The 12,417-nt window shown below is 38.4% G+C and overlaps 1 protein-coding gene across 1 annotated transcript in view; it reads left to right on the top strand.

The window, feature by feature from the left end:
• Nucleotides 1-2,934: 2,934 nt before the first annotated feature.
• CHMP2B (charged multivesicular body protein 2B) overlaps nt 2,935-12,417 on the top strand; it is a 29,089-nt gene continuing 19,606 nt past the window's right edge. The window contains exon 1 of the mRNA XM_081951141.1: nt 2,935-3,271. Within this exon, the coding sequence (XP_081807267.1) occupies nt 3,238-3,271 (34 nt within the window). The 5' untranslated portion in view covers nt 2,935-3,237. The remainder of the gene's footprint in view (nt 3,272-12,417) is intronic.

Here is a 12,417-nt window from a genome sequence, read left to right as displayed (position 1 = left end):
AAACACTCCATTATTATAATATGCCAGGGAAAAATACAGCATAAAACTCTCTATATAGAAGTGTTAGCATTATCTTGTAAAGAAATATCATTTTATCCTTGAACTTGAATATTTCTGACTTCAAAATGCTTCACAATGATTAAATTTACAAAAGTCCTTTTGTCACACTCCAGTAGAAGATTCAGGCAGAAGAATTATTTAGCAAACACTGCTTAACTGCAAGAAAGTATGAATCAGTTGTTAGAATACTGAAAACATTAAGACTTCAGGTATGTTATCTAGTACGTTATCAGGTATGTGATCAGGTACGTTATCTAGATAATGATAAAATGTGGATGGATTTAGAATGTTATTTTTAAAACTAGAGTAAACAAATGAACTTGTCCACCTTGGTAAAATGTTTGCTAACAATGGATAAATTTTCAGATGCACAAATGCTAGTGGAAAGGTAGTGGGTAGTATATGGCATTTTGTGAGGGATTACTATTTGTCAGAAAAAAACAAACCTGGTTGTGTGTGAGAATGCTTCTGCCCACACTGTAGCTGGAATACTTGGACATATCACAAAAAAACAGTCAAACAAGATGTAGTGTGAATGTTTTCGTAAAAACCTCCTGTGGTAGAACAAGAAATCAAGGGTCCTAATCTATAGGTGTTTACTAAATGTAATTTGAATATAGAAATATTAAAAAGTATATTGAGGTGGCTTAGTTATATAAGAAAATGAGTGAAAATCAATCTGCAAAATATGAAAAAAGAAAGTTGAGATAAAAGGGAAGAAAGAAAGACGCCATTGTAGTCAGGACTTGTCAGTTGTTTTAAGAGCACTTAAAACTGTAGGAAATGAGTTTATAAAGATTGATTCAGCAAACACATGTTATTAAAGAGGATTCCACAAATGGAACACCAAAATGATACAAAAGCCTATGATATTTCCTTTAAATAAGTATAAACCTTGATTATCAAGAATAAGCTCACTATCCTTACGTAATAGCCTTCATTGTCACATGTGCAGTGTCACATCATGCAAAGCAATGGAGCTGAAATGAAGTAAGAATTAGCAACTCCCTTTCTACAGTACTTGAATTGGCAGATTCCTGAAGCTAGAGAGTACTTCAGTGGTTAATGCTTTAAACTACATTGAAATGGTTCTATGAGCCTGAGACAAAAAAGGAAGTGAAAGAATATGAAGAAAGACTTGTCCTGTATATCTATTGGAGTAGTTCTCTTGGTGAATGCACTTCAGCATGTATGGAATTAGCAATAGATTTCAGGCTTACATAAAAGATTTAAAATAGGATGGCTGGCTAGATACGAATGTTAAAAATAAAGGTAACTAACTACAAAGCTATAATTTCAATCAGATGGTTTCAAGGATCCTGCAAAATAATATGAAAAATTCAACTTTGGATATAGACAACAAGAACCAGAAATGTCATGAAGTATCAAGAAAGCAGTCAGATATCAGAACACGAAAAGGCTATCTATTATTGAAGCTGACTTCAAATGATGTGTCGAATTCTAAGGTAATGATGTTATTACATGCATTAAGGATGGAATCTTGTTCTCAATGTATTTTGAAAACATGGCTAAATGTTTCTTAGTAAAAAAATGAAGAATGAAAACTAGCAATGATTTTTAATGTATAGCTTTAAAAGTATACTTTTAAAACAAAGTATATTTTAGTTATGCTTAAAAAAAGTTATGCTTAAAATACTACCTTTTTGGAATATGCCTATATATGTTAGTGGATGTTCTTAAAATGTGATTATTGCAGAAAATATATATTTACATTAAAAATTATAATTCTCTTTTAGACTTTACATTTATTAACTATTTGTTTGGAAAGACAAAGTATATCATTTATGAACATAACTATCATTTAAAAATAATATTTTCATTTCCTCAAAATTACAGTATGGTAATTCGTATTTTGTGATAGTTTATATTTGGTGATCTTATAATTTCATCATGGTATTCAAAGTTCTTCAGTAACATATGATCTCAAAGTGTAGTATTATACATTTTTTTCCTTGGTTATAATGATATATTTGGATGGATTAAGTTTCTATATCACCATTTTAAATCAGTTGGTTTGTTGCATACCTTAGTGTTATAGATTCACATAAGTTTTTACAGAAACCATAGCCATATAATATGGCAAAAGATAAACAAGAATCTTAGTGCCTCTAGAAATAAAGTTGGCAATTCCCTAGTATCATATAAACTGTATTCTCAATCTATTTATAAGTTTAAAAGAGGATTTTTTTAAAAAGGGTCCTGCTGGCCATTTGTCAAATTCTGTTCTTTCGAGAATGTATAGTCAATACAAGATTACCCAATGCACAAAATATTTATATCACCAGGCAGAATAGCGGCTTGGAATGCGCACAGCTTCCATTACCATTATGATCACACTGCATTACTGTAACTTTCAAGTACCTACCAAATCTATGCTTTAATCATGGATAACTAACATATTTAAACATCTGGAGAAAAAAAAAACTATTGTACAATTAGGTAGTCAGAGGTAGCTACATTACATTAAAAAAGAAGAGTTTTGTACAGGATAACTTATGAATTCTGTTAAACGTGGATCTGGAAATGTTGTTTCTTGAACCCGTCATCTATCAGCTGCTATTTTATCCATTTTAAAGGTTTATGCTCTCCCCCTATCTTTAAGCTATTGCATTACAAGGAATTAGAAAGAAGTCTGATTTTACAGGTTGTTACATTCATTTTTTGTAAATAAATAAATAAATAAGTAAATATGTCAGGCGAATGTGCTTTTCGGCAATATTTCCGGTTCAGAATGAAGTGAAAGGGATGAGGGAGGGTGCTTTGGGAGCCGCCGCAGCCTTCCAAAATATGCCGTGCTCGTACAAGAAGCGGGTTAGCGCTTAAGAGGACCAACAGCAGCCCCGCCAACAGCCCATCTGACACTTAGCGCGCTCTTAGCACGCCGAAAACTGCGCGCAGCTGAAGCCGCAACCCTGGGAAAGGCAGGCGAGGGGCGAACGCGGCGGCAGAAACGCCTCCCAGCCTAGCCCGACTCCAGCTCCACCTCCAGCGCTGCCGTTCGCTGGCTCCCAGTTGGCACGGCCTTGGCGCTTTCAGAAGTAAGGGAGGCGGGTTTTTCCTCGTTCCGTCTCTGCGCTGAAGCAGCTTCCTGGTCACCTGAGAACGATAGGAAGGAGGCCGGCTGTCTCGACTGGTTTCGGTGTTGGGGACGGCGCCATGGCTTCACTTTTCAAGAAGAAGACAGTGGACGGTGAGTGAGGTCGAAACCTGCTTTTATTTAATTATGTTGTTGTTGTTATTGGTGGGGTTGCCGCGCCTTTTGCAACAGAGGTTCCCTTCATTTCTCAAAAGATGAACTCCTTCCTATAGCTCCCTTCGGTTGTGTAGCCCACTTCTGATGTCAGAGGCTCATCTTATCTTGTCCCCAGGGTTTTCTGAGAGCTTTTGGGGAATTCAGCTGTATTTTAACGAGTTTGATCTCGAAACTCCCATTTTTATTATTGTCACCTGCACGATTCTTGGCGAAATTATGTATTAGCTCCCCCCTCCCCCCCATGACTGTCCATCCTGCCTCTTCACCCTCCGCCCCGGGATTGCCAAAATATTCTTGGTGTTAAATAGTAGTCATGATACTTTCTGGGTTGGGTCCCTTGCCCTTTGGTCTAAATATTCCTCACTTTCAGCTTGAGTTGTACTAGGTTTAAATATATAGGTGGTTTGGGGTGTTCATTTGCATTGTTAAAAAGGTAGAGTAGGAGTGGAATGACTCTTATTATAAAGCTATGTTGAAATAGTTTGTAGAATTAGTAGAAGCAAACCTACTAGGCTATTTAATTTTTGGATTTGTTTTGTAAGTGTATAATCCTTGTTGAACAAATGAAATTGAGCCATACATTTAGATTGCAAAAATAACATTAACTAATTTAAATCTAAAGGAATTTGAGGAACCTGTATCTCAGTAGATAGATGTATTTCTCTTTCAGATAAATGTTGTATGTACTTTTAAGTAAACTTTATAGGGAACTAAACTGCTCAAATGGAAAAAAGGAATTATTTTAGAGGATGTAAGAGACTTAAAGTTACTTTTTACAACAAATTGAAAACATTGCTAGAAATAGTCTAAGTAGGATTTTTTAAATCTTGAAAATAGTGTTTCATGCAGGGTTTTTTAAAGAAATTAATGAACCAAAAACCCTTACTTTGCAACTTTCCAGGACACACCAGTGTTAGGAAACAAATAGTTTTGAAAAAAAACCTTTTTTTTCAAGAGAAGACAGATTAGTATCCCCCCCCAATTTTTTTCATTAGTATTGCTCTATATTTCTTGCAAAAAATATATATATCTTCATTTTCTTCCATATATTTGTATATGAAGAGAACACACAGGCACACACACATTGACAAGCTATTTATAGTTATCACAGCTCAAACAATAACAGGATCAAAAGGCAGAAGCCACTGCATTTTAAATAAGTTTTTTTCCTTCTTGTATAGAATAGATAACTGCAGGGGAGTGTTTTGAACTGTTTTGAAGCAGATAATTTATATCTGGGCAAAAGGGAAATTTATTATGACTGAAACAAAAGCTGCTATCTTATTGTTATTGTAAACTGAGACTTAAATTACAATACCGATGGAGCTTTGAAATGTGTTTCCTGAATGCTGAATATTTTTTACATGTCATGGATATTTAAATCTAAGTTTTCTAATTTTCACAATTTTCATATTGATTTAATTTGAAAATAGATTGTTGTGAAAAAGTAGCATCCCCTTTACAATGAATTCTTGTAAAGGCTAACCTTTCAACTTGTACATTTAACTCTACTGGAAAAGACGCTGATAGACAAATCCAAACTATCATTGATAAACTCATGTGGCTTCTGAAAGGTAGTGATTGTAAAAAAGGAAAGGAGGGGAGGCAGGGTTTTTCAGATTGTTTTTATATGCCACTAATGTTCTTTCTCTCATGAATTCACTGTACAGATAGTATCAATGGTTCACAGAACACTTAAGTTTTCTACATAAGTTTTCCAGGTAATAGAAATTTCTGTGATTACTTATTAAAATTTAGGACAGTCAGGTGGTAAAGCTGTCCTATATTCATTCTTCTGGCATGCAAAACAGTTATGATAATAAACCAAAGCAAATATTAGACATATAATAACAGCATAACAATATCAGTAAGAATGAATGTGCAGAAAATCTGAAGACCAAGAAAATTTACTGTGGCTTTGTTCTCATGTGAACTAATTAAAAAGGCATAATAGTTGCCAAGAATGAGGTTAATGCCAAAGTTTCAAGACCACTGAAAATAAAACAGGATCCAATTAAATTTATATTTATACTCTCAAAAATTTGCACAGTTACAATATTACAAAATTAAAACTTCAAAACAGTTAATACAATGGTAAAATTCAATTTCTTTTACTACCGGTTCTGTGGGGGTGGCTTGGTAGGCATGGCAGGGGAAGGGTATTGCAAAATCTCCATTCCCACCCCACCCTGGGGCCAGCCGGAGGTGGTATTTGCCGGTTGTCCGAACTACTCAAAATTTCCGCTACCAGGTCTCCAGAACCTGTCAGAACCTGCTGAATTTCATCCTGAGTTACAAACAAAACTTTTTCTCCTCCAAACCATATCAGTAACAAAAAATAGGGAAAAGTAAGGGTTTAGGGTTTAAGTCAGGAATTTTATAGACCATTGCATTGTTGAAAGATTACAATTTCTACTTTTAAGACTTTAAAAGTAGCCATATAAAGTGTACTGGGTTGAATGATTGGGTGATAACGAAGATAAAAGTTATAGTTCATCCTCCTGTGGCATGTAAAGTCATAAAATGTATCAATGAAAATTATGCAAAAGTCTCCTAGTCATACTTCCTGGCCAAGCATGAGTCATAAGTCCAGAAGGACCTCTAAAGCACAAATCATTTACTTCCTGGCATTGCTTGTCCATATAGAAATAATGCTGGGGTTGACAGGTCTCAATATACAATGACAAATTGTATCTTCTTTATTCCATATTCAGTCTGTTCTCCAGGAGTTGAGATATGATGTCAACAGAATCTCTCCATCCAAAGATGGTAATATAAAGTTCTGTATCACAGAATTATAGGGCTATAATGGACCTTGGAGGTTTTCTCGTCCAATACCCTGCCCAAGGCAGGAGTCTTTATTTTTGGTTGTTGCTTTTTTTCACTTGCAAATATATTACTTGCAAGACCACTTCTCTTCCCATCAGATCTGTCAAGAAAAATATGCTCTGAGTCTCTTGGGTAAGAGTTTCATCTATGGAGACCCAGGAGAGATACCCTGTTTATCACAGTTCCTGCCTATGAAAGGATCTTTCCTCCCAGCCCTTTTTAACCCCAGCCCTTATGGCCAGATTATTAGTAGAACTTGATGTGTGTTGTGACTTGGTCCATAAGGTACTATAATTGTATAACATTTTTGTTTGTTTGTCTTATGCATTTTATTTATAGCCCATTCAGAATTATTTGCTTAAGACATATTTTTAAGACTAATTTTAGAATGTACGTAGAACAGAACATAGACTCATAGGACTGGAAGGGACTTCAGAGGTCTTATAGTGCAACTCTCTTCTCAAGGCAGCCGACCTTATAACATCCTGGTCAAATGGTTGTCCAGTCTATTATTGAAAATCTCCAGTGATGGAGCACCCACAATTCTGGGAGGAAAGCTGATCCACTGATTATTTGTTCTCTCTGTCAAGAAATTCCTCCTTAGTTTTGATATCCCTCTGACTAGTTTTTACACATTGCTTCTTGTCCTTCCCTCAGATGCTCTTGAGAATAAATTGACCCTCTCTTGCCCATGATAGTCCTTCAAGTATTGGAAGTCCTCTATCATATCTCCCCTAACTTTCTCTTTGTTACGCTAAACATACCTAGTTCTCTTAATTGTTTATCATATCATTTAACCTATGGACCTCTTACTGTCTTCAGTGTTCTTCTCTGCTGTCTTTCCAGGACCTCAGCATTTTTTTCCATCAGGATGACCAGAACTGGGTGCAATGCCCAGATGTGGTTTCACTAGTGCAGTATAGAGCAGTACTATCACTTCCAGTGATCTTAATACTATCCTTCTGTTGATGCAGTCTAGAACTGTATTGACTTTTTAGCAGCTGCAGCACACTGCTGACTCATGCTTAAGTGGTAGTCCATCAAGGCACCTAGATCCTCTCCCAGGCATTGGTGAGCCAGGTTCTACATATCTTGTGCATGTGCATGTGTTTTTTTCTGAATGAGTTCAGGACCTTATTTTTCTCACTACTGATATGCATCCTGTTGGATATCATACTGCAGCGATGGCGAACCTTTTTTGGCTCGCGTGCCATAAGTGGGGGGAGCGCAGGGGGGTCGTGTGCGGGTGTGCTGCACCCATAATGCAATGGCGATCCCCCAGTGCGCATGCGCGCACTGCAGGTGCTCCCCCCCTATTTTTACATGCTTTTTTGCCCTCCTCAGGCTCCAGAGGCTTTATAGGAGCTTGGGAAGGGCGAAAACAGCCTCCCCCGCCCCCCCCCCAGATGCCCTCCGGAAGCTTCGGAGACCTTCAGGAGGCTTCCCTGAAGCCTTCGGAGCAGTCAAAACGACCCTCCAAGCAAACCGGAAGTGACTTCCGGTTTGCTCGGAGGGTCGTTTTGAGCGCTCCGAAGGCTTCAGGGACCGTCCAGAGGCCTCCCAGATGCCTTCGGAGTGCTCAAAACGACCCTCCAAGCAAACCGGAAGTCACTTCCGGTTTGTTCGAAGGGTCATTTTAAGCGTTCCGAAGGCTTCAGGGAAGCCTCCGGACGGTCCCTGAAGCCTTCAGAGAGCTCAAAACGATCCTTAGAGCAAACCGGAAGTCCGTTCCCGAACTTCCGGTTTGCCCGTAGGGCCGGGTTTTTAGCTCCGGAGGCTTCACGGAAGCTCATGAAGCCTCCGGAAGGCCTCCAGGGGGGACAGGGGAGGCTCTTTTCGCCCTGCCCAGGCTCCTATAAAGCCTCTGGAGCCTGGGGAGGGCGAAAAATGGCTTTAAAAAAGGGTGAGTCAGCTGGCCAGCGCACTGGCCAGCTGACAAGGCAGCGCCTCGCGTGCCCTGACAAATGGCTCCGCGTGCCACCTGTGGCACGCGTGCCATAGGTTCGCCATCACTGTCATACTGGATAGCCAACTGAAGTATTCTGATCATACTATTCCCTGAACTTCCCACTAGTTGAAGAATAGAGGAAGTAATACCATTTATTGTGCCATCCCTGGTGGGGCAGGGAGAAGCAAGAGCCTAACCTCTCACTTTCTTACCTCATCCTCTGAGAAATAGTGCCTCCAACTCCTGTTCCTCATAGTCTTGGTATCAAAAGCTGCTGAGAGATCCAATAGGACCAAGAGAGGCCTTCTTTTTCTTCATTGCCTCAGATTAGGTAAAAGAACAATATATATGTGGTGTATGTATATGTTTGGCATATGGTATATGTTTCTAATTAATTTTGTCTGACCACTCTGAATTGTTTATAATGGTTTCTTTATTACTGTACCATATTTTTCAGAGTATAAGACACACTTCCCCCTCCCTAAAAGAGGCTGAACATTTGGGTGCATCTTATACACCAAATGCAGCCCACCCGCTGGCTCCACCCTTCGGCCTCCGCACATCACATTTTAGACCTGTTCCAGCCTGCAGGGATTGCCACAAACCATTGCCCCCTCCGTGGCTTGCGTTTTTGGCCTCTGTACCTTGCGTTTTCAGCCTCTGAACGCTCCATTTCAGACCCGTTCAAGGCTGCAAGTATCACCAGAAAATATTGCCGCCGATTGCCACTTTTTTTGTCTCTGCACATCACGTTTTTAGGTGGCGATATGCTTTGGTACTCCCCCAGCCTTGATAGGGTCTCAAACGGAATATTTGGAAGCTGAAAACGCAAGGAACAGAGGCCAAAATGGCAACCTGGAACTTCTGCATGCTCTCACAACCAGCAAACCTATTGCTAAAGTTCACCTCTGAGAACAGCTGATTGGGGGTATTCTGGGAGGCCGATCCACCCGCCAATCATATGCTCATGCTGAATCAGGCTAATGTGCTGAAGCTGACTAGGCTGTTTGTTAAGGACGCTAGCCAGATGAATACCGATGGATGCTGGTAGGCAGACGCAGATATTTTTTTTCTTATTTCCTCCCCAAAAACTAAGGTTCATCTTATACTCCGTAGCATTTTATACTCCGAAAAATACAGTAAAATTTTGATTTGATGTTTCTCTCTTTTAATAGAATTTAAAAAAAAATTGTGTCAGATTTAAGATCATGTCAAAAACAGGCTATTTTTGTTCTAATGAATGCAAGGCTTCCCCTAAAATCTCATTTAAGATCCAACCATCAGTATCATTTCCTAACCTAAACCTAGTCAGCTTTCAGTAGGAGTTTAAAATTGATTTTATAATTTGTACAAACAAAAGTTAACATGGTAATACTTGTTTAATCTTGACTAATGTAAATTAAACTCAATTGCAGATTTTCAGGTGATTGATATTATGTGGGCATGTTTGTTTTCATTCTGTAATATGTTGCTTTTAAAACTCTTACCTGTTTGTTATAATTGTTTTATGACAGGCCACCTGTTTATGTGTCTTTTAATTGTTTTAACTCTTATACTTCTTTTTATGGATTTTGTAAGATCCAGAATCTTCAGGGTTAGGCGACCATGCTAAATTGAATAAATTAAGTTACTGTGTCTTGGAAAATAAATTTCTTGGAGAGAAAGATGGATGCCATCACTCCTAAAACTATATCCCAATCATTGCAAGCTAGAAATATCTATTTACACATTATTATTGAAATAATTTTATTTTGTACTATTTTAGAAATGTTACTGGTGTGGAAAAACATATTTCAAAGAGGATTAATATAAGATTTAAAATAAGTCTGTGACTACAATTCATACTTTGTTCATTTTTTACAATCTAGCTTGGTGGAAACAGGGGCACTTCCTATCATTATTGATTATCCTTTTCCTTAGATTGTGAAACCAAGATGAAACTAACTTTGGAAATATTTCATTTTCAAAAGAAATGGGATTTTTAATAGAAATAGACTGGCCGTTTCTCTGTAGAAGGGGAAGAAATTGTCTGTCTCCTGAACAGCTGCAAATGAATTATTTTGGATTTATTGTGTGTTACTTTGAAATGGCCTTAGGGATAAAAAGAAACCCCCACAAACTATTTTTTTACAAAGAAATAGATAAATGTAATCATTGACTGGCAGCTGTATAATTTAAAAACTTCATTTTCTTTAGAAGCTGAACCTCTGCTTTTAATCCCCCAGACTGTTGCTTGATTTTCTTTTAGTCAAAGAAGATACAGTTTGTGTTTTCAGCCAAAGTGTAACAAGTGATAACACTAGGGTTTTTCTTTAAAAAAAAACACCTTTGTTTAAAAATAAATCATTGTCACTATTGTTACCTCCTCTATGTTTATAGTTAATAAAATACCACCTATAATTCACAGTGGAATGTGTTTCCAATAGCATCTCTAAATGAACATATCCTAACAAAATTGGTCATAAATATTAGATTAATAATTAATTTCAGAAAACGATCTGTTTAGAAGTAATTGCAGTTATTTACATAGTATACTATAATAGCATCATAAATTAATCCATGTAATTCATTAATTTGCAAACTAAAAATAGGAAGTAGGTTGTATTTCTATGTTTAGTATGTAGTTAATATATTGGCGCATTCCACATGGATTTATATTGGTTATATAAAAACCTAAGTATTTTTATTTATTTTTAATATTTATCAGCTGTCTCACTTTAGAAGTTCTAAGCAAAGTACAAAATCAAGCACAGAATAAAGCTTATTATAATGAAAACCATGGAACTCTTATAATACATTTTAATCATCAAAGCTCAGATTTTCATTACTCCACAGAATGCCATAAGAATGGGGATAGACCATAGATCCACCTTTGTGTCTCTCCGTCACCATTATACATTCTGTTAAGAAAGGAAACTTCAGGTGTTTCCTATTCATATTGGTTAGTGGGGAAAATACACTACCAAGTCCCAAGTAATTGGCAATAACCAAAGAAGCAATAATGACATAGATTCCATTGAACTAAAAGACAATCTGTGACTGACTGAGTCACTGTTTCAGTTATCTTTATTTACCTAAATAGAGAACTGTAGGAGTAAATACAAAATCTTGAAAACTACAGGAGGAATGGCCAATCTCAATTATAGCGAGTTAATTAAGGCAGAAGTTTTTGAGTGTTTTTTCCCATCTTAGTAGTTGGACTGAGTTGCCTATTCTGAGAAAAATACACTATATTGCCAAAAGTATTAGCTCACCCATCCAAATAATCAGAATCAGGTGTTCCAATCACTTCCATGGCTACAGGTGTATAAAATCAAGTACCTAGGCATGTAAACTGTTTTTACACTGTTTGTGAAAGAATGGGTCTCTCTCAGGAGCTCAGTGAATTCCAGCGTGGAACTGTGATAGGATGCCACCTGTGCAACAAATCCAGTCGTGAAATTTCCTTGCTCCTAAATATTCCACAGTCAACTCTCAGCTTTATTATAAGAATGTGGAAATGTTTGGGAACGACAGCAACTCAGCGACGAATTGGTAGGCCATGTAAACTCATCCAACATCAGTGTGTGACCTCACAAATGCGCTTCTGGAAGAATGGTCAAAAATTCCCATTAACACACTCCTAAACCTTGTGGACAGCCTTTCCAGAAAAGTTGAAGCTGTTATAGCTGCAAAGGGTGGACCGACGTCATATTGAACCCTATGGATTAGGAATGGGATGTCACTTACAGTAAGTTCATATGCGAGTAAAGGCAGGTGAGCGAATACTTTTGGCAATATAGTGTACCTCTTCTTCAGTTTTTTCACAATCTCTCTTGGGATTGAATATCCTGGCTCAAGCCATATACCATGTTTTCCCGAAAATAAGACAGGGCCTTATTTTCTTTTGCCCCATGAAATATGGCCTTGGGTTTATTATAAGGGGAGGGCTTATTGTTTTGGGCTTGCCGGGCAGCTGCTCCCTTGCGAGCGGGCTCCCGAAGAGCCGGGCACATCCTTAGGAGCGAAGCAACCATGAGGTGACCAGGCTCACGAGCAGCCGCCTGGCAAACCCCCTCTCCAGCCGGGCAAAGCACCATTCACTGACCTAGGGGGTATCCCTAAGGCGCCAAGCCACGTAGCGCTCTGCCCACCCCCAGCTCCTGCGGCTTGGCACATTAGGGATATCCCCTAGGTCAGTGTTCAGAGCTCTGCCCGGCTAGAAAAGGGGGGTTGCGTGAGCGCCTGTTCTGCCCCCAGCAAGCATGCCTCCCAGCCTCACCATGCCCTGGCCCAGCTCTCCCTGCAGGGCACCGCCGCGGCACTC

Source organism: Natrix helvetica, assembly GCF_964273705.1.
Source record: "Natrix helvetica genome assembly, chromosome: 4".
In the NCBI taxonomy this organism is placed as follows: Eukaryota; Metazoa; Chordata; class Lepidosauria; order Squamata; family Natricidae; genus Natrix; species Natrix helvetica.
The sequence above is the reverse complement of the archived record's forward strand: the minus strand, read 5'-3'. Positions and strand labels throughout refer to the sequence as shown.